Consider the following 16,159-nt stretch of genomic DNA (forward strand, 5'->3'; position numbering starts at 1 on the left):
TACCCAAACGGGAAATAGGAGGAGCGCGTCCCGATATCCATGACCTCGGGGAATAAAGAGCTGACTACAGATTCGCTGGTTGGTACGGTATCATCAGCTCACAGTCCTCGTCACTCAATTCCTATCATTTGTGCATACATTTGGCCCAGATATATCCGAAACCTTGCTCTGGCTCGTTGTTACCCTCCCGTATCTGCAGCATGGCACAGTCTGTGGAATGGCAGAAGATGCTCCGGGGAGAGCTGTACTGGGCATGGGATGAAGACCTGCAGGCCAACAGAACTCGATGCAAGAAGGCGTGTGAAGCCTTCAATGCTGCAGCTCACGAGCCTAAGCGCCGGCGTGTCGAGCTATGGAGAAAGTAAGCAACCGCATCTCGCTCGGATCTACTTCCGAGATCCCCTTTCTCCGAGAACTAGCTCGGTTGCATATCATCCATCAATCCGCTCCTGACGCCAAGGGACTGACGTTGATACCCCAGCATCGTTGGGGACACCCGGCCTTTACCACCTGTCAATCCCGACCCTAAGGAGGATGAGGCGCTCTTTGAGGATACAGATCCCCACGTTGACGGGCCCATCTCGGTCGACCATGGGATCAATTTCAAGGTTGGCAAGGGGACATTCCTGAATTTCAACCTGCTCGTTTTGGATACCTGCTTGATCACCATTGGTGATAACGTTCTTTTTGGCCCCAATGTCTGCCTCTACGGTGCCATCCATCCTGTTGATCCAGCAGTCCGCAACGGCCTCAAGGGCCCTGAGGCTGGCAAGGAGATCCATATTGAAGACCACGTTTGGATTGGAGGTAGTGTCCTCATTCTGGCGGGCGTGACGGTTGGCAAAGGCAGCACTGTCGGAGCAGGCTCGGTGGTCACCAAGGTTCGCCACCACTTCTTCTTGGTCCCCGTAGCGCTTTCGCATATCGTTGCTAACAGCAGCCAACAGGACGTGCCCCCTTATCATTTCGTGGCGGGAAACCCTGCCAGAGTCATACGTCGTATAGAAACAACAATGGATCCGGAGTACAGGGGTGACAAGCAAGCTGCCTAGAACATTTGATCTTCATGCGGTGTAGCTTGGATGATACTAGATCAGTGTAGATAACGCAGATTAGCCTATCTCAATCATTTCTGTCCGCTGTGCACAACTTGCTTGCAATCTTCTCCTTATCCATCACCCCCGAGGAATACCAAAGCTCAATCTTGAGGCCGAATGTGTCGACGGGACGTCTGTCTAACTCCCACACCTCAGAGACCTTTGATGCCGAAAGAGGTATCGCTCATTTTTGCCCCGTCCCATTTACCGGCTTTGTCCCCCACTTCCCCGCCACAGTCTAATGCACGAGCGCTTAGCGAGTCTGGGGAAGCGAGAGATAAGGGCAATGGTCGGCAAGGTCGGCCAGCGGTGGAAGATACGGCCAAGTAGCCTTGCGCCATGGAGGGGGATCAACATGCCCAGCGTTTGGATCAGCTGCAGACTTGTTGACACCACAATCTCTGCGCCGAGGCCGCCAACGGCCTGAACTTTGTCCTCGAGCCAGGTTGAGCCATTGCCTATCTCAGGCCAAAGGTCAAGCACTACTGCTTGGCGCGCCGAGCGGTCGTGGTCTTCCACTACAGGGGTTCCGCCCGGTCCGCCCAAGAAACAGTCCGAAGGCCTTAAGGTGGTATAGCAGGTGACTGCCTACGAAACCATAAGACATCGTTGTCTGCTTCACCTGAAAGGATTTTATCTCTTACTTGACAGTCAACATTTCGAATTTGCTCTTCGAAATCTTCGAAATCTTTAAATCTACACAATCTATTTGCCGTGACAAGCTCTGAACATGGAGCAATCCGCGCGCGACGGTATTTGCAAGACCGACGGAAAGCCGTCAAACTCTCATCTTCCAGCTCAAGATGTCCAAGAGGGCAGCATGACAGATCTGAAGGGCACAAGTCTGGACGATGCCATCCTGCGAGCTCAGGGTCATGAAACGGTTATGAGACGGAACTTTAACCTCCTTTCCTCATTGGGCCTTGGTTTCGGGTGTGTTCTTTTCAGCAAGACTCTGGCCCTTCCACTAACTAACCATGAAAATAGTATCACCAATTCCTGGGTTGGTGCACTCAGCAACTTTGGCCAGAACCTAAAGTATGGCGGGCCTCAGCTTGCGCTCTTTAGTGTCATCATTGCCTGCTTTGTCCAGTGGATCATTACGCTTGGATTATCCGAGCTGGCATCAGCCTTTCCATCCTCCGGTGTAGGCAGCCTCAAAACTTGTCCCTTCCTGTTGCAGCAGCCTGAATGGGAGCCTAACCTGGCGGTTTACAGGGCCAATATCACTTTGTTTATCTCGTCGCCCCACGCAAAACTCGTCGATTCGGTGCCTTTGCGACCGGCTGGATGTCCATCCTGGGATGGTGGATCGGAACCTGTTCCGGACTGTCTCTGGTTGCCAACTCAACCCTCGGCCTAGTCAGCTTTGTGAACCCGAGCTACACGGCTGAGCAATGGCACGTCTATTTGGTGTACCTTGCCGTGTTGCTCATCACTGGTAAGTATGAGCCATCATGTCGGCCCCTGCTGTCAAACTGAACCCAGTGGATAGTTGTTCCACTCTTTGTCTTTCCTCGATCGTTGCCGATTATCACCACCTCGGCACTCTACCTGACCATCACGGGCTTTGTCGCATGGCTCATCACGATTCTCGTCATGAAAGACCATGTGAACAGTGGCGACTACCTCACCCGCGCCACCCCTGGCACCAGTGGATGGTCACCTGGGCCAGCCTGGATCCTCGGCATCATCAACTCAATGTACTGTTTCACTGGAACCGACGGGGCCATCCACATTGCTGAAGAGATGAAAAGCCCGGGAGTGAGACTCCCACAAATTATGTGCGCGAATCCTAATGTAGCTTTGCTCTCCATCCTGCTGACCAGTCTCCTAGGAGCCTGACCATGGCGATTGGCCTGGCTACGGCCTTCCCCATCATTCTCGTCTTTATGCTTGTCATGAAAGACATGGATCTGACCATGAACGCGGGTATGCCGGCGGTGCAGCTACTGTACCAGGCAACTGGCAGCCGATCGGCTACCGTTGGGCTCACCATCTATCTCATCATTATTTACGCATGTGAGTGACCGTCTACCATTATCCAAGGACTTTAAGGCGCAGAAGTGCTGACCTGGCGGATCTAGCAAACCTCCCTCCCCAGTGGATCGCCTGCGGCCGTCTAGCTTGGGCCTTTGCCCGAGACAAGGGAACGCCATACCCTAATTACTTTGCTCAAGTCCACCCAACGCTTGGATTCCCTGTTCGGACAACCGTGGCTGCTCTCTGTTTTGGAACTATCTACGGACTACTGTACCTGGCCAGCACTACTGCCTTCAACTCGATCATCACCACTGCCGTGCTGCTGCTCAACCTCAGTTACGCAATCCCACAAGCAGTAGTGGCCATGCAGGGACGATCCAAGGTTTTGCCCAAGAGACCCCTGAATCTTGGCCGCTACGGATACATTTGTAATGTTTTTTCACCATTGTGGATCACTGTCATGGGCATCTTTGTGTGCTTTCCTCCAGGTCTTCCCGTGGCTGTCGCGTCGATGAACTACACCGCGCCCATCCTGGTTGGCCTCTTCTTGTGCATTGTCGGCTGCTGGTACTGGATTGGCGACAAGTTTGAGGGGCCTGTGATCGATTGGGAGATGCTTAACATGAGCAACGAGCTCGAAACCACGCATAAGTTGTAAAGACTGTTAAGGCGTGAGTCAATATGATATAGTCCGAGATATTCTCCTGGTGGGACTCAATGCGGTTTGAATCGTATCCCGGTCGTGTTGTCTGGAGCTGTGCCACTAGTAGGAAGAGCAGAATGTAACTGTCAACCAATTACGCGATATTTAATACTGAATTAAAGGAAAAAAAAAAAAGCATCTCCTTATTTATTTATTATCAAACTATGGAGATAGGGATCTCCCTAATCCCCCTCCCTGATTAAGGTCTTATCCTCGGGTTCGCGTCGCAAAAGGTAGGTCGGGTAATCACGTGGGTACGAGGTTGAAGCTGTTAGAGTGTGAGGGCCGTGTGCTGGGATTCTTGTATCGCGGCCACTGACCTCCTCCATTTCCCCACTGCGCTTAATCCTCTTCTGGCAAAACGCGATTCCCCCGCTTTCTAGGCCCTTATCAGCGGGTTGCAGGGACATGGACCGGGTCGCCTCTGTCCTCAGGGCATTTTCCTCTTCTTGCCTTCACTTTGCGCTCCTCTAACGTCAGCATCAGCCTTTGTTCAAGACGGCTTTAGAGGTGGATTCTTAGTCCTGAACCTCTAGAACCTTGGCTTCTTCTCAACCAGCCTATGTGGCCACCATAGCTACAACCGCACTGGGCCATCAGCACTCAATTGTAAGGCATTGATCACTATGCCTCGGACAAGACTCCCTGGTACGTTACTTGCAATCGCCCCCTTCGCGACGTCCATCCTCGTTGGATGATTGACAAATTGAACAGGCCCGGCATGCGCAACCTGTCGCGCAAAGTCGCGACGCTGCGACCGCACTCGGCCTGCATGTGGACGTTGCGTTGCCATGGACCTTGACTGCGGAGGCTATCCAGAAAAATACCGGTTTTGCGGTCTCGCAAGCAGAGGGAAATGGAAGGACAGGCAGGCTCCAACCACCGACGATGCTTCCGAGGCTTCATCCTCTCAATCTCGGCCCAAGAAGCGAAAAAGTAACGCTTCTGAGTCTGAGAGACCCAACGACAAACCCTCAACATCTGCGGCTGCACGAGACCATGAGACGTCTCCACCAGCCAACACCCCCCATCCCATTACGCCTCCTGCTGAAGAGTCGTTTGGCCATGCAAGCATACAATCATTCTGGATGCCTCTTCTACCTCCGCCCACCAACACAGGAGCGGAAGATGTAATCAAAGGCGCGGAAGATGCAGCCAGCCCTGTATCTGTCGACGCTAGGTCTGGATCCATCGCAAGCCATATCCCCCTTCTTGAGCACATTGATCTGGGAGATTTCTTGACCGGGCCCATCCCCGAAGGTCTTTTGGTCGAGCCTCTACCAGAGCCTCTGCTTGCCGTCATTGATGAGGCTCTGGTCCAGGACCAGACTGAGGTGTTACTGGCCCACTGTAAGCTTCTGCTGCTCCTGTTATCGATCCGCCGTCACCATGGGCTAACGAGGAAACGACCCAGATCACAACGTAATCTGCCCGCACCAAATCCAGCAGGACCAAGACGACATTACAAATCCCTACCGGGCCTTTATCCTCCCTCTGGCGTATGAGCAAGCCGGGCTCTTGTACGCCGTCTTGGGGCTCTCTGCGAGCCATCTAGGCCACGTCAAGTCCAACAAGTATCTGCGTGACAGTGTTGCCGTAGAGTACAGATTAAAGTCAATCCAATTCCTTGCTGATGCCATTAAACAGGGCATCACCGGAACCCTAGGTGCCACCGAGAGGGATACAATATTTGCCACCATCCAGATCCTACTACTTCACGATGTAGGTTTTGGCAACGTTGAACCAACAAGCAAGCGGGACTGATGTTGAGCCACGCAGATTAGCGAATCTGGCATCTCGGAAAACGGCGTCCACATTTCTGGGGCCGTATCCATCTGTTGTCAATCATTAGGGCACGAGGAGCTAACAGAGGACAATGCGCGATCGGTCTTCTTCCTCGGTAATCTCGTCTGGTAGGTTCTGCTTCTCTCTCGTCCATGGCTCATGCCGAGCTTTCCCACACGTCGTCATATGCTAACTTGGCAGTAGGCTTGACATCGTTCGCTCGTTCGCTCACCCGGAGCGGGTGTGCTTTCCCAAGGATGTTCGAGAAACCATTATTTCATTAAGCGATGAGAAGCTAGAGATGGTCAATGGCTGCCCCAGGGACGTCATGGCTCTCATGGGCGACGCCTTAGATCGAGCCAAGGCCTTTGCGGCGTGGGAAGTTGGCCGGGAAGAACACGACCACGCTGTGCGGGCTATTATCCGGAAGCTATACTCGTGGAACAGTTCGCGGTGCACCTACCCAAGCGACGACCCCCGTTGGGTATCTGTAGCTGAAGCCTTCCGGCACGCCTGCCTTCTACGATGTTTACGCCTCCTTGATGCCATGCAGCCAGCCGAGGATGCAGAGATTCAGGAGTCAGTTACGGCCATCTTGGATGCCACATCCGAGATACCGGGAGACTGTGGCCTCCTCGAGCTGATGGTGCTGCCACTGTTTATGGCGGGTGCCGACTGCCTGGGTCGGCATTCACGACACTATATCATGTTGCGACTGGCTGAGATCAAGGGTCGGTCTGAGATGGGAAACCGGGTTCCCCAAGATCTTCTTAACACGGTGTGGGAGGCGCGCTCCCAGAAACTAAAGCACGACCGTAAAAACGTTCCTTGGATGTCATTTGTATGTACACTCCATGTAACCCTATCCAAAGTTGGCGCTAATGCAGTAGTAATTAGACTCATAACCCTGCCATCGAGCGACAACACGACTACCTGATTCTATAACGAGATCGAGTACACCGGAATATGGGAATCAGTTGTGTCGTGTCACGAGCCCATAGATCAAATGCCTGGCAGACTCCCAGTGGAGAGACATGTAGGTTCTCAAATAGTCCATTCCAGAGATCTTCGTCTATGCATACTTTGACTCTTTGAGTGCCGTGTAAATTCCCCGTTCAACATCTTCCGAGCACCGCAAAACTGTTGTATCTACCAGATAGTCAATATCCACTCTTGTTCACTTGTCCAGCGCCGGCCTGTAAACTTACCGCCATAAGGGAGGATCTGCGACGCAATCACACAGCCCACTCCGGTCTTGCGGTCGGCAAACCAGAATAGATTTGCCAATCCCTCCCATGAGGCGGAGCCTGCGGCTCTTCCTGTGGCACTGGGTTGGTGGCTGAGGGAGAACGTTAGGCCCCAGCCCTCGGTTGGATCGCCCTCGTAAGTCATGATGGGCCCCTGGTTTGTGAGATCACGCTTGGCAGCTTCCCAAAACTCGTTCACATGACGAGGGTGCTCTGGAATCTGGTCCGTGAACATAACTAATAGCGTGTCAGCCAGTGTGGTTCGACAGAGGGATCGGACCAACGGCAGACAGACGTTCAACTGTGTCCGGCTTGAGGAGTTGGACCCCAATCTTGGGATGCGTGCCGTTGTTAAGAAGCGTCGCGATCAAGTCTGGGTACATACGCTCGTCAATAGTTACTCAGCCCTCTCCACGGCATCCTACTCACCACAGTACTCAATGGGGGCTCCAAAACACCCTGCTCCACCCATGCAAAATAGCTTGTCGGGATCCTGCTCCACGAGAGGCGCTCGGTATAGATGGTCCCGAATGTGTAATTTTCCGCTGGGGTCTCGATGATGCATAGTCGCCAACCGGCCCTTGAGGTGATTAGTAGCTCGGAATGAGATGGTCTGGATACCAAGCGGCCGTAATATATGCTCCTGGAAATAGTCCTCTAGCGATTGTCCGGTAATTCGTTCGACCAAAACCCCAGCCCAATCCACGCCAGTTCCGTACTCGAAAGTGGTACCCGGCTGGTGGACGAGCGGCCTGTTAAGTGTGTCGGACTTTATGCCAGAGAAGTCGTCTAGGCCTATTGGCCGACTCCAATCCCTGAGCTTGGGCACACTAAAGGCATAACCAAAACCTGAGGTGTGAGTGAGAAGCATTTTGAGAGTGATGGGGGTCTTCTTGGGCACCAGCGTAATCGTGCCGTCGGGCTGCTCCTCGAGGACCTGGACGTCTCGCAATTCGGGCGCGAGCCTCTCGATGAGATCCGAGTCGTCCAGCCGCAGGCGGCCCTGCTCAATCAACTGCATGCAGGCAATGCCGGTGGCCATCTTGGTGAACGAGGCAAGCCAGAAGGTCGTGTCCAGGGTCATGGGCATTTTCCCCCCCAGGGCGGTGGTCCCGGACGCGTGGCTGAATATTACATCTCCATCTCGGTTAACGGCGCAGTACACCAGGCCGGGGATGCTGGGATCTGGACCTGAAGTTTCGAGGTCTATCCGGGCTCGCAGAGCGGAAGCTGTTTCGGGGGGGATGATGTTGGCCATAGTTCTAGCTAAAACCATGAGCGAAGTGAGTATAGATAGATCTAGTGGTGGCGGTTCGTGACCAGCGGGCCAAAAACTTCCTTTAATAGACAAGTAGTCGGGTACCTTCAAGCGAGCCGCCAGCAACAAGCTAGCCAGCCAGCTTACATGCTGCGTAGTGATTTACCAATTCGAGTATACCCTAGCGACAAGTTGGCGTGACAAGTGATGAGCCGGAACTGAAGGTCTGATAACAAGGGCTAACCAGTCTGCGGAATGTTTTGTGGCCGTCATTTAGACAGAGCACGGCATAATTTGCATGCTGCGTGCTTGGGATATCATCCTTCTCTTGTGGCATGACTTTAAGCTAAAAGTAACCCTATCTCACTCTTGATTAGATCTTGGATCCCTGGCGCATCTTAAGTTGACAGGCAGTGACAGATAAGCATTCACCCCTAGCACGCACACAAAACAAGACGCCATTGGCGCTTACTTTCTGATTGCCATCTCTTTGGTCTTGATTTCTATGGCTCACCTTCCAACTTCGAATTCCGAGACGCCTGTCCCATTCTAGCCGCACCACCTAGACGACCCAGCTCTGTCTAATACACGGTGTAACCTCCATCAACTACAAGATCATGGCCCGTCGTGTATGTCGCGGCATTACTCGCCAGGTACAGGTATGCACCCTTCAATTCATTCGCCGTGGCCTCACGTCTTTGAACAGAATTTGTGTCAACAAGTAAACCGGCAGTAAATGACTTCAAGGCGACTCACCCCATCGGAATCTTTGACCGCCAGATGACCTTTGTCTCCTCAGGAATGAAGTTAGAGATCTCGGTGGCGATGTATCCGGGCGAGACCGAGTTCACCCGCGCAAACTTGACCCACTCAATCGACAGAGACTTGCACAGGTGTGCAACACCAGCCTTGGCCGCGTTGTAAGCCGCCTGCATCTGGGGGATGTTGACGATTCGCCCGCTGATGCTGGCGGTTGCAATGAAGGAGCCCCCGTTGTAATCAGGGCCCAGCTTTTTGTCGTTCAGATCAGTACCCTCGAGATGTTGCCGTTTGAAGTGCTTTCCCGCCGCCAGCGCTGAATAGTATGTTCCGTCCAAGTCAGTCTTGACAACGTCTCGATAATGAGAGGTTTGGCCCTCAAGAGCAGGCCCTTGGGTCCAGGGGATTCCGGCATTGGCTACAAAGATGTCCAAGCGGCCATTGAACTCGGCAACTATCTGGTCAACGACTCGGGCAACTTGGTCTTCATTGTCAACGTCCAACTGGTATGCTTTGCCTATGTAGAGATCAATGAGTCAGTCTGCCAAAGACAATCGCCATGGGCTGGCCAGATACTCAACAGTAAGACTAACACTTGACGCCAAAGTCCTTCTCGATCTGGGCAGCCGACTTGGGGGCCTTCTTATTGGACCTGTACGTCAGAGCGACGTTTGCGCCGGCTTCGGCGAATGCCTGTGCAGTTGCTAGGCCAATTCCTGCAGCTGCGCCGGTGACAATTGCCGTCTTGCCCTTGAGAGAAAAGAGGGAGAAGATGCTTGAGCCGTCAGGAGCTGCGGGCGAGTTGTTTGAGGCAAAGGTGGCCTCGGGAGTAAGCGCGCCGTTGGACATGATGACTGGAGATGATAGAGACACGGAGGTTCAAACGGGGATTTCGAAGCGAACGGGCGATAAGCCAGGATTGCAGCAAGGAGGATGCAATAAATAGACATCCATGCCGATGGCTTGATGAGGCTGCTGCAGATGTTCCCCTCACTGCTATTCACCAGTTAGGTTGATTGAGTTGGCCAGAGGGAACCGGCAGACAGCTTGGCCGGGCACAATCCCAACTATTACGCCGATTGAGTAGAATGAAAGAGGTCCTTGCTTCCACAAACGGTAAACCAATCCATCATCCTCTGTAACTTGTCCAACGCCACCCGCGCTGAGACGTGCAGAGCATCTGCAATCATGGGTCCGAATGCCAGCCGATCTGGGCGCTAAACCACAGCTGGTATTTCGTCGCGCAGCATGCGGGGACCCCACAACATCCCGTACTGTACTGCGGTGGAGGTTGGGGGGGTGGCCTTCCAGAGAAGGACAATGATGGAACCGTTGCCATGGACGGAGCAGGAACGGGACCACCAGATGTGTAGCAGGACATGCATGAAGGTCTGAAAGAGTAGTCGAGATAAGAAAAAACAAGATGCACGTGGATAACTGTGAGGAGTACCGGCTGTTTGTAGGACACGCTAGGCTAGTCATTGCGATAGTATAAGGACGCCTTGCTTGGTCTTGCCGGTCTGGGGCATTCACTCGTCTTCATCTTGTTGACGACATAGCATTTCTGCCCCTTACCTACTCTCCGTTACCATGGGTTCAGCCGAGCGAAACCCCGCCTTTGTTCTTCGGGCGGTTCACGACACCATCATCGAAGAGCGTCCCATCCCCAAGCTTCGCAACGAATGGGACGTTCGCGTCCGCATCGCTCAGACTGGAATCTGCGGTAGCGATGTTCACTACTGGGACCACGGCCGCATTGGTGACTTCATCCTCACAAACCCGATCATTCTCGGTCACGAATCCTCGGGCACTGTTGTCGAGGTAGGCTCTGCTGTCAAGAACGTCAAGGTGGGCGACCGCGTCGCCATTGAGCCAGGAGTGCCCTGCCGACAGTGAGTAGTCGAAGCCAGCCTCTCCGTATGTGTTGTGTTCTCGGTTGGATAACCATGGCCTGTTGCAGCTGCGACTACTGCCGAAGTGGCGGCTATAACCTCTGCCCCGACACAGTCTTCGCCGCGACGCCCCCCCACGATGGCACATTATCCAAGTACTATGTGGTTGCGGCCGACTATTGTTTCCCGATTCCCGACCATATGGATATGGAGCAAGGAGCCCTTGTGGAGCCCGTCTCTTCAGCTGTCCAGATGGTCCGTACAGGTGACGTTCGCGGCAACCAGACCGTCGTCGTCTTTGGCTGTGGCCCCATGGGCGTCCTCTGCCAGGCTATCTGCCGCGTCTGGGGCTGCAAGAGGGTGATTGGCATTGATATCGTCCAGTCGAGACTTGACTTTGCTGCCTCGTTCAGTGGCGGTCGGAAAGAGGACGTGTTCATGCCACCTCCCAAGCCTTCCGGCAAGGACGGTATGGAGTGGAGCGAGCACCTTGCCAAGGTCATCAAGGAGAAGTTCAACTTGGGTGAAGGCCCGGAAGTGGTGCTCGAGGTGACGGGCGCCGAATCCTGCATTCAGACTGGAGTCCATCTGACAAAGAAGGGCGGCACTTTTGTCCAGGCAGGAATGGGTACCGAGGTATGAATCACTACCCGATAACCCAAAGAGAACACTGACCGACTTTGTTTGTAGAATGTCTTGTTCCCTATTGCCGTCGCTTGCGTGCGAGAACTCAGGATCCAGGGCTCCATCCGGTACAAGACAGGCTGCCATCCCACAGCTGTTGACCTGGTTGCCAGTGGTGCCATCGACGTCAAGAAGCTCATCACCCACCGGTACAAGTTCGAGCAGTCTGAGGAGGCCTTCCAGAAGGTCAAGGCCAGAGAAGAGGGCACACTAAAGGTCATGATTGAGGGTGTTCAGGACTAGCTCCGCCCCATAGGGTTATGCAAGCAACAGAAAAGAATTTCTAAGCTAGCAACAAGCGAATAGATGTTGCTTCCACAAAGCTGGCCATGATTTATTGTGACTTCTCGGCTTCATTATAATTCGGTAAAAAGATGAACTTTCCCCGCCCTTTTCTTCCCCATGCCATTGTATGTGAATCTTAAGAGTCCATGTTTGCAAATCAAGCTGCAGTGCTTGACTTTCTGAAATGACGTTGTTAATGCACATGTGAGCACCAGATCCTGGGAAAAATTGGTTGTTCATTTTTTTTTGTTTTTTCAGACACATAAAATCGGTTATGCTGTGAGAGATATCCCACGGAATTTTCATTCAATTCAAAACACACACCCACAGAGAGTCTATCTATCTGCCTGTCTCGCATCTCGGCTCTCTTCCTCTTGTACCCCAAAGTGGCGCCTGTCAACTGCCCCATCACATCCGGTTCACATCAAAGTTTACTTAGAGCCTTCACTTAACCAACAGCCCTCAAGTCAGCACAGGTTGCGTAACCGGCATGGAAGAATTAATAACTCAAGATTAACGTACCTGACCAGGGACAACGTATGCCTCAGCCTGCAGCTCCACAATCATTCCTTTAAGTCCAAGAGCCCCAGACCCCACAGACATCCAGATCGGTCGGTGGTCGGGATATCGCCGCCTCCAAATAGCCATCATGAGGGGGTCGTATCGTTGATCAGGTAGAAAGCTGATAATCTTAAAAGCCGAGGCCAAACCATCAATGACGCCAGCTGATTTCAATGCGATATCGCAGCAGTCAAAGCAGGCTTCGATCTGAGCCTCTGGTGATGACTCTACTAATTGTCCCGTGGATAGATCGATTCCGGCCTGGCCCGCGGTAAGGACCAGTTGGGCATTGGGAGGGAGCTTGACGGCGTTGGAGAAGCCCGCGGCTATGCAATCTTTGCCCGAAGGGCCAGGACGTTCAAAGTACTGCGCTGAAGCCATGGTTCGTGGTGGTTATGGTGGATGAGACCAAGTTGCTTGCCTGCGGGGCACCAGATATCTACATAATATTGGTGGTGGTTTATGTACTTGAAGCCCACCAGACCATCTGCTTAATCAGGAAGAGCCGAGAGAAACAACGTAGGGCCATGTCGGAATTGCGGAATGATCTACCTATTTGGGCAACTTGCAGAGTACGAGCTATTCGAAGGATGCTTGTGTGGGTCAAAGAGGAGGGGTTAAATTGATCTGCCTGGCGGGCCCCAAGAAGGGTGACACAGCCAAAGCTGAAGTGCTGCTCCAATCTTTTAAGTACGTGCTAAATTTGGCTGTCGCAAGAAACAGACCGAGCTCTAGTTCGAACCAATAGAGGTCGAAGAGAGGGTTGGCAGCCCCAAGGACAACAAGGATGACCAGGGGCCATGACGATGAGATCAAAGAGTTCGAGGCGGGGTAAGGCGGGAGCAAGCTTGCAGATGGCCATCTATAGGTAGATAGAAAACCTATGCCTAAGTGATAGCGAGAAGCCAGGCAAAGATAATTATCTAATCGCGAAAGCATAGGGAGGGCTCTTTCCTCCCACCTGACTTACGCACGTTAGGCCGTGATGACTCCCGATGTCGAGTTATAGTTGTGTTCTATGGTATGAAGCACAATGTTTAATTTGCGCAAGAGGATGGATTCTTAAAATCTATTCAGCTGTGTGATATTGAAGAGAAGCTGTAGAGATGAAGTTTGTAGATGTGCGTAACTCAATCTAGTCTAAGGCTTGTATGACTGAGACTTGACTGATACCTTCTTGCTTTCAACCAAGTCTGCAGCATTTCTCCCAATACTAAACATTTATTCACCAGCGCTAACCACCCATTCTTGCTGCTTCTCGCTCCAGGACGCAAAGTCGCGGGCATAGACGGGCACTTCAACTACTGCCGAGTCACCAGGCACCAAGGTTTGCTTCTTAAAGCCAGCTAGAGTCTTAATGGGGGTTTCGGGCTGTCGGATGCTATTGCCCACGTATACCTGCACGGCTACCGCTCCCTGAAGGCTGCCAGTATTGGAAACCTTGGTACTGACGGTCCAGCTGTCTTCAGAAGTTGGCGAGACGACAAGGTCCGAGTAGCTAAAGGTTGTATACGACAGGCCAAAGCCGAAGGGGAAGTTGACATTGTCCGCTGGAAGGGTATCAAAGTGCCTGTACTCGATGAAAATGCCCTCGGCGTAGTTGACAGTCAGCTGGCGACCCTGATACTCGCCGGGGAAATTCCCGTAAGCTGGACAATCCTCTAGTCTCTTGGGGAACGTGCAGGTCAAGTGGCCCTCAGGGTTCTGAACGCCTGTCAAGACGTCAACGATAGAGTTGCCAGCCTCTTGGCCGGGGAACCAGGCCTGTACTAGGCCCTTCACCAGGTCTAGCCAGGGCATTCCGACAGCCACGCCAGTTGAGTTGACAACTATCGTGTTAGGGTTTGCCGCAGCGACTCCCGACACAAGACGGTCCTGACTACCATCCTTGGGGAGGTGGAATCCAACCTGATCCTGCCCTTCAGTCTCCCAAGAGGGGGTATGGCCCGTAAAGACGATAGCGTAGTCGGCTGCCTTGGCGAGATCAGTAGCCTCGGTGAGCAGATCCTTGTCATACTCGGTAGCCGAAATATAGTCCAATCGTACGCCAACCTTGCTTTCGAGGATTCCAAGATCCTCGCCCTCAACATGTTCAGGCGGCGAGCTCGAGATCAAGATGTTGTATTGTTTGCCAGATTCAAGGTCGAACTTGACAAGAGGAGCCGATACTCCACCGAGCAGGAAACCCATGGGGTCAGAGCTCTTTTCCTTCTGCTCGTATAGAAGACTTCCGTTGATGATGACCTTGGAAGGGCCCAAGCCAGTGAGGGTAGAGTAGTAGGTAGCTGTTTCAGGGGCCGTAAAGATTCCCTCGAGCTCAACAGAGGTATTGACGATATACATAATATCGTGGATCGATACCTCAGAGTTGGGGTGGCCGTGAATGACTCTGTAGGGTTCGGATTTGCCAACTTCAAACATGCGCCAGGTGAAGCCGGGGTTGCCCTCGACATCCTTGGTATGCTGGGTGATGAGAGGCAGCTGACGCATAGTGCGAGCGCCTGTGATTCTCAGCCTGTATCTTTGACGGTGCACTGAGAACAAGCATACCCTCGGCAAATGTCAGTTCAACGTCCTGGTTCTCGAAGGCGTTCTGAAGGGCTCCCCATGGGGTGATCTTGTAATGCATGCTGACAGAAGCACTGCCACCGCCGTGGGCGAGGCATTCCTTTGCAAGACCCAAGACTGCAATCTTCTTCCCCTTGACCTTGTCCTTAGTCAAAGGCAAAAGTCCGCCATCGTTCTTGAGTAGAACCATGCCCTTGGCACCAGCTTCACGAATAAGCATTTGATGCTCAGGCCGGTTGATAGCCTGCTCCTCCGGGATCTCTGGGTTTTCAAAGCAGCCGTGGAGCTTAAGAAACTCCAAGACATGGAGAGCCCTGTCGTCGATAACTTGTTCTGATAGTTTCCCAGCTTCGACAGCTTCGACCACGCTCTGAACCTTTCTCCAGCGAGTTGGGCCAGGCATCTCGAGATCGACGCCAGCAATAAGTGACTCGACGGTTGAATTCACACCACCCCAGTCACTCACAACGAGGCCGTCCCAGCCCCATTCTCCCCGCAAGATAGTCTGAAGGAGAAAGAGATGCGAGTCAGCATGGCAGCCATTGATCTTGTTATAGGACGTCATGACGGCATGGGGATTTGCCTCCTTGATAGCGATCTCAAAGGTCTTCATGTAGATCTCCCGCAGGGCCCGATCACTGACGATGGTGTCGACGCTTAGACGTTAGGTCTCTTGCTCATTGGCGACAAAGTGCTTGATGGTTGCCGAAACGCCAGCCGACTGGATGCCCTGGATGTTTTGCGAGGCGAGTTTGCCAGTCAGATAGGGGTCCTCGGAGTAGCTCTCGAAATTTCGACCTCCAAGAGGATGACGGTGGGCGCATACGGTTGGCCCTAATATGCAGCGAGCACCCTTGGTGAGAGCTTCCACGCCGAGGGCCACGCCTAGGTGACGAGCGATGTCGACGTCAAAGGTCGACGCAACGTTGCAGGCGGCGGGAAAGCAAGCAGCAGTCACACTGCCCTGGAACTTGCCACCTCGTGCGCCATTGGGGCCATCAGACGTCTATCTCCAGGTCAGTCCTCGGCTCCATGCAATCAAATCAATTCTGGGAGGAGAGCCTTAGTCCATAGTCATCCGTACCTTGAGAGCGGGAACACCCTTTTCGGGAATGGCCACGGTCTCCCAGAAGTTGGAACCCGCGAGCAAGGAAATCTATTTGAATTTAGTGACAAAGGCCAAGATTAGAATAGATCTATCACGTTACCTTTTCCTCAAGGGTTAGTTTCGACAGAAGGCCCTTTACGTCGGTGTTTGCCATTGTGAAGGTGGGTAGAAATGGTTTGATGGACAGGAAAGGGGACGCTCACAACGGTCCTGGTAGGGTTTATAAAGT

The 16,159-nt window shown here is 52.9% G+C and overlaps 8 protein-coding genes across 8 annotated transcripts; 4 read left to right on the plus strand and 4 right to left on the minus strand.

Moving 5' to 3' along the window:
• Positions 1-110: 110 nt before the first annotated feature.
• NCS54_00868200 (Mac domain-containing protein) lies at positions 111-1,052 on the plus strand (the record flags this gene model as incomplete). The annotated part of the gene is made up of 2 exons (XM_053154057.1): positions 111-361; positions 482-1,052. The coding sequence occupies exons 1-2, from the start codon at positions 201-203 to the stop codon at positions 1,050-1,052; spliced, it is 732 nt and encodes a 243-aa protein (XP_053010032.1). The 5' UTR covers positions 111-200.
• A 775-nt stretch (positions 1,053-1,827) lies between these two features.
• NCS54_00868300 (Hypothetical protein) lies at positions 1,828-3,738 on the plus strand (the record flags this gene model as incomplete). The annotated part of the gene is made up of 6 exons (XM_053154058.1): positions 1,828-2,030; positions 2,085-2,244; positions 2,316-2,538; positions 2,593-2,881; positions 2,935-3,119; positions 3,185-3,738. 6 exons carry the CDS (start codon positions 1,828-1,830, stop codon positions 3,736-3,738), a joined length of 1,614 nt encoding a protein of 537 aa, XP_053010033.1.
• Positions 3,739-4,661: 923 nt separating this feature from the next.
• Positions 4,662-6,513, plus strand: NCS54_00868400 (Hypothetical protein; the record flags this gene model as incomplete). Its single annotated transcript, XM_053154059.1, has 5 exons — positions 4,662-5,133; positions 5,198-5,505; positions 5,563-5,696; positions 5,773-6,409; positions 6,466-6,513. Exons 1-5 carry the CDS (start codon positions 4,872-4,874, stop codon positions 6,511-6,513), a joined length of 1,389 nt encoding a protein of 462 aa, XP_053010034.1. The 5' UTR covers positions 4,662-4,871.
• A 127-nt stretch (positions 6,514-6,640) lies between these two features.
• NCS54_00868500 (Beta-lactamase domain-containing protein) lies at positions 6,641-8,073 on the minus strand (the record flags this gene model as incomplete). The annotated part of the gene is made up of 4 exons (XM_053154060.1): positions 6,641-6,717; positions 6,777-7,052; positions 7,111-7,188; positions 7,245-8,073. 4 exons carry the CDS (start codon positions 8,071-8,073, stop codon positions 6,641-6,643), a joined length of 1,260 nt encoding a protein of 419 aa, XP_053010035.1.
• A 581-nt stretch (positions 8,074-8,654) lies between these two features.
• On the minus strand, positions 8,655-9,681 carry NCS54_00868600 (Hypothetical protein; the record flags this gene model as incomplete). Its single annotated transcript, XM_053154061.1, has 3 exons — positions 8,655-8,769; positions 8,830-9,349; positions 9,426-9,681. 3 exons carry the CDS (start codon positions 9,679-9,681, stop codon positions 8,655-8,657), a joined length of 891 nt encoding a protein of 296 aa, XP_053010036.1.
• A 741-nt stretch (positions 9,682-10,422) lies between these two features.
• Positions 10,423-11,651, plus strand: NCS54_00868700 (PKS-ER domain-containing protein; the record flags this gene model as incomplete). The annotated part of the gene is made up of 3 exons (XM_053154062.1): positions 10,423-10,724; positions 10,793-11,360; positions 11,415-11,651. 3 exons carry the CDS (start codon positions 10,423-10,425, stop codon positions 11,649-11,651), a joined length of 1,107 nt encoding a protein of 368 aa, XP_053010037.1.
• A 555-nt stretch (positions 11,652-12,206) lies between these two features.
• On the minus strand, positions 12,207-12,635 carry NCS54_00868800 (Hypothetical protein; the record flags this gene model as incomplete). The annotated part of the gene is made up of 1 exon (XM_053154063.1): positions 12,207-12,635. The coding sequence occupies one exon, from the start codon at positions 12,633-12,635 to the stop codon at positions 12,207-12,209; it is 429 nt and encodes a 142-aa protein (XP_053010038.1).
• Positions 12,636-13,475: 840 nt separating this feature from the next.
• Positions 13,476-16,084, minus strand: NCS54_00868900 (Beta-glucosidase; the record flags this gene model as incomplete). The annotated part of the gene is made up of 5 exons (XM_053154064.1): positions 13,476-14,755; positions 14,805-15,478; positions 15,545-15,828; positions 15,907-15,978; positions 16,031-16,084. The coding sequence occupies 5 exons, from the start codon at positions 16,082-16,084 to the stop codon at positions 13,476-13,478; spliced, it is 2,364 nt and encodes a 787-aa protein (XP_053010039.1).
• Positions 16,085-16,159: the final 75 nt, after the last annotated feature.

The sequence above is a fragment of the Fusarium falciforme genome, chromosome 6 (genome assembly GCF_026873545.1).
Source record: "Fusarium falciforme chromosome 6, complete sequence".
NCBI lineage: Eukaryota > Fungi > Ascomycota > Sordariomycetes > Hypocreales > Nectriaceae > Fusarium > Fusarium falciforme.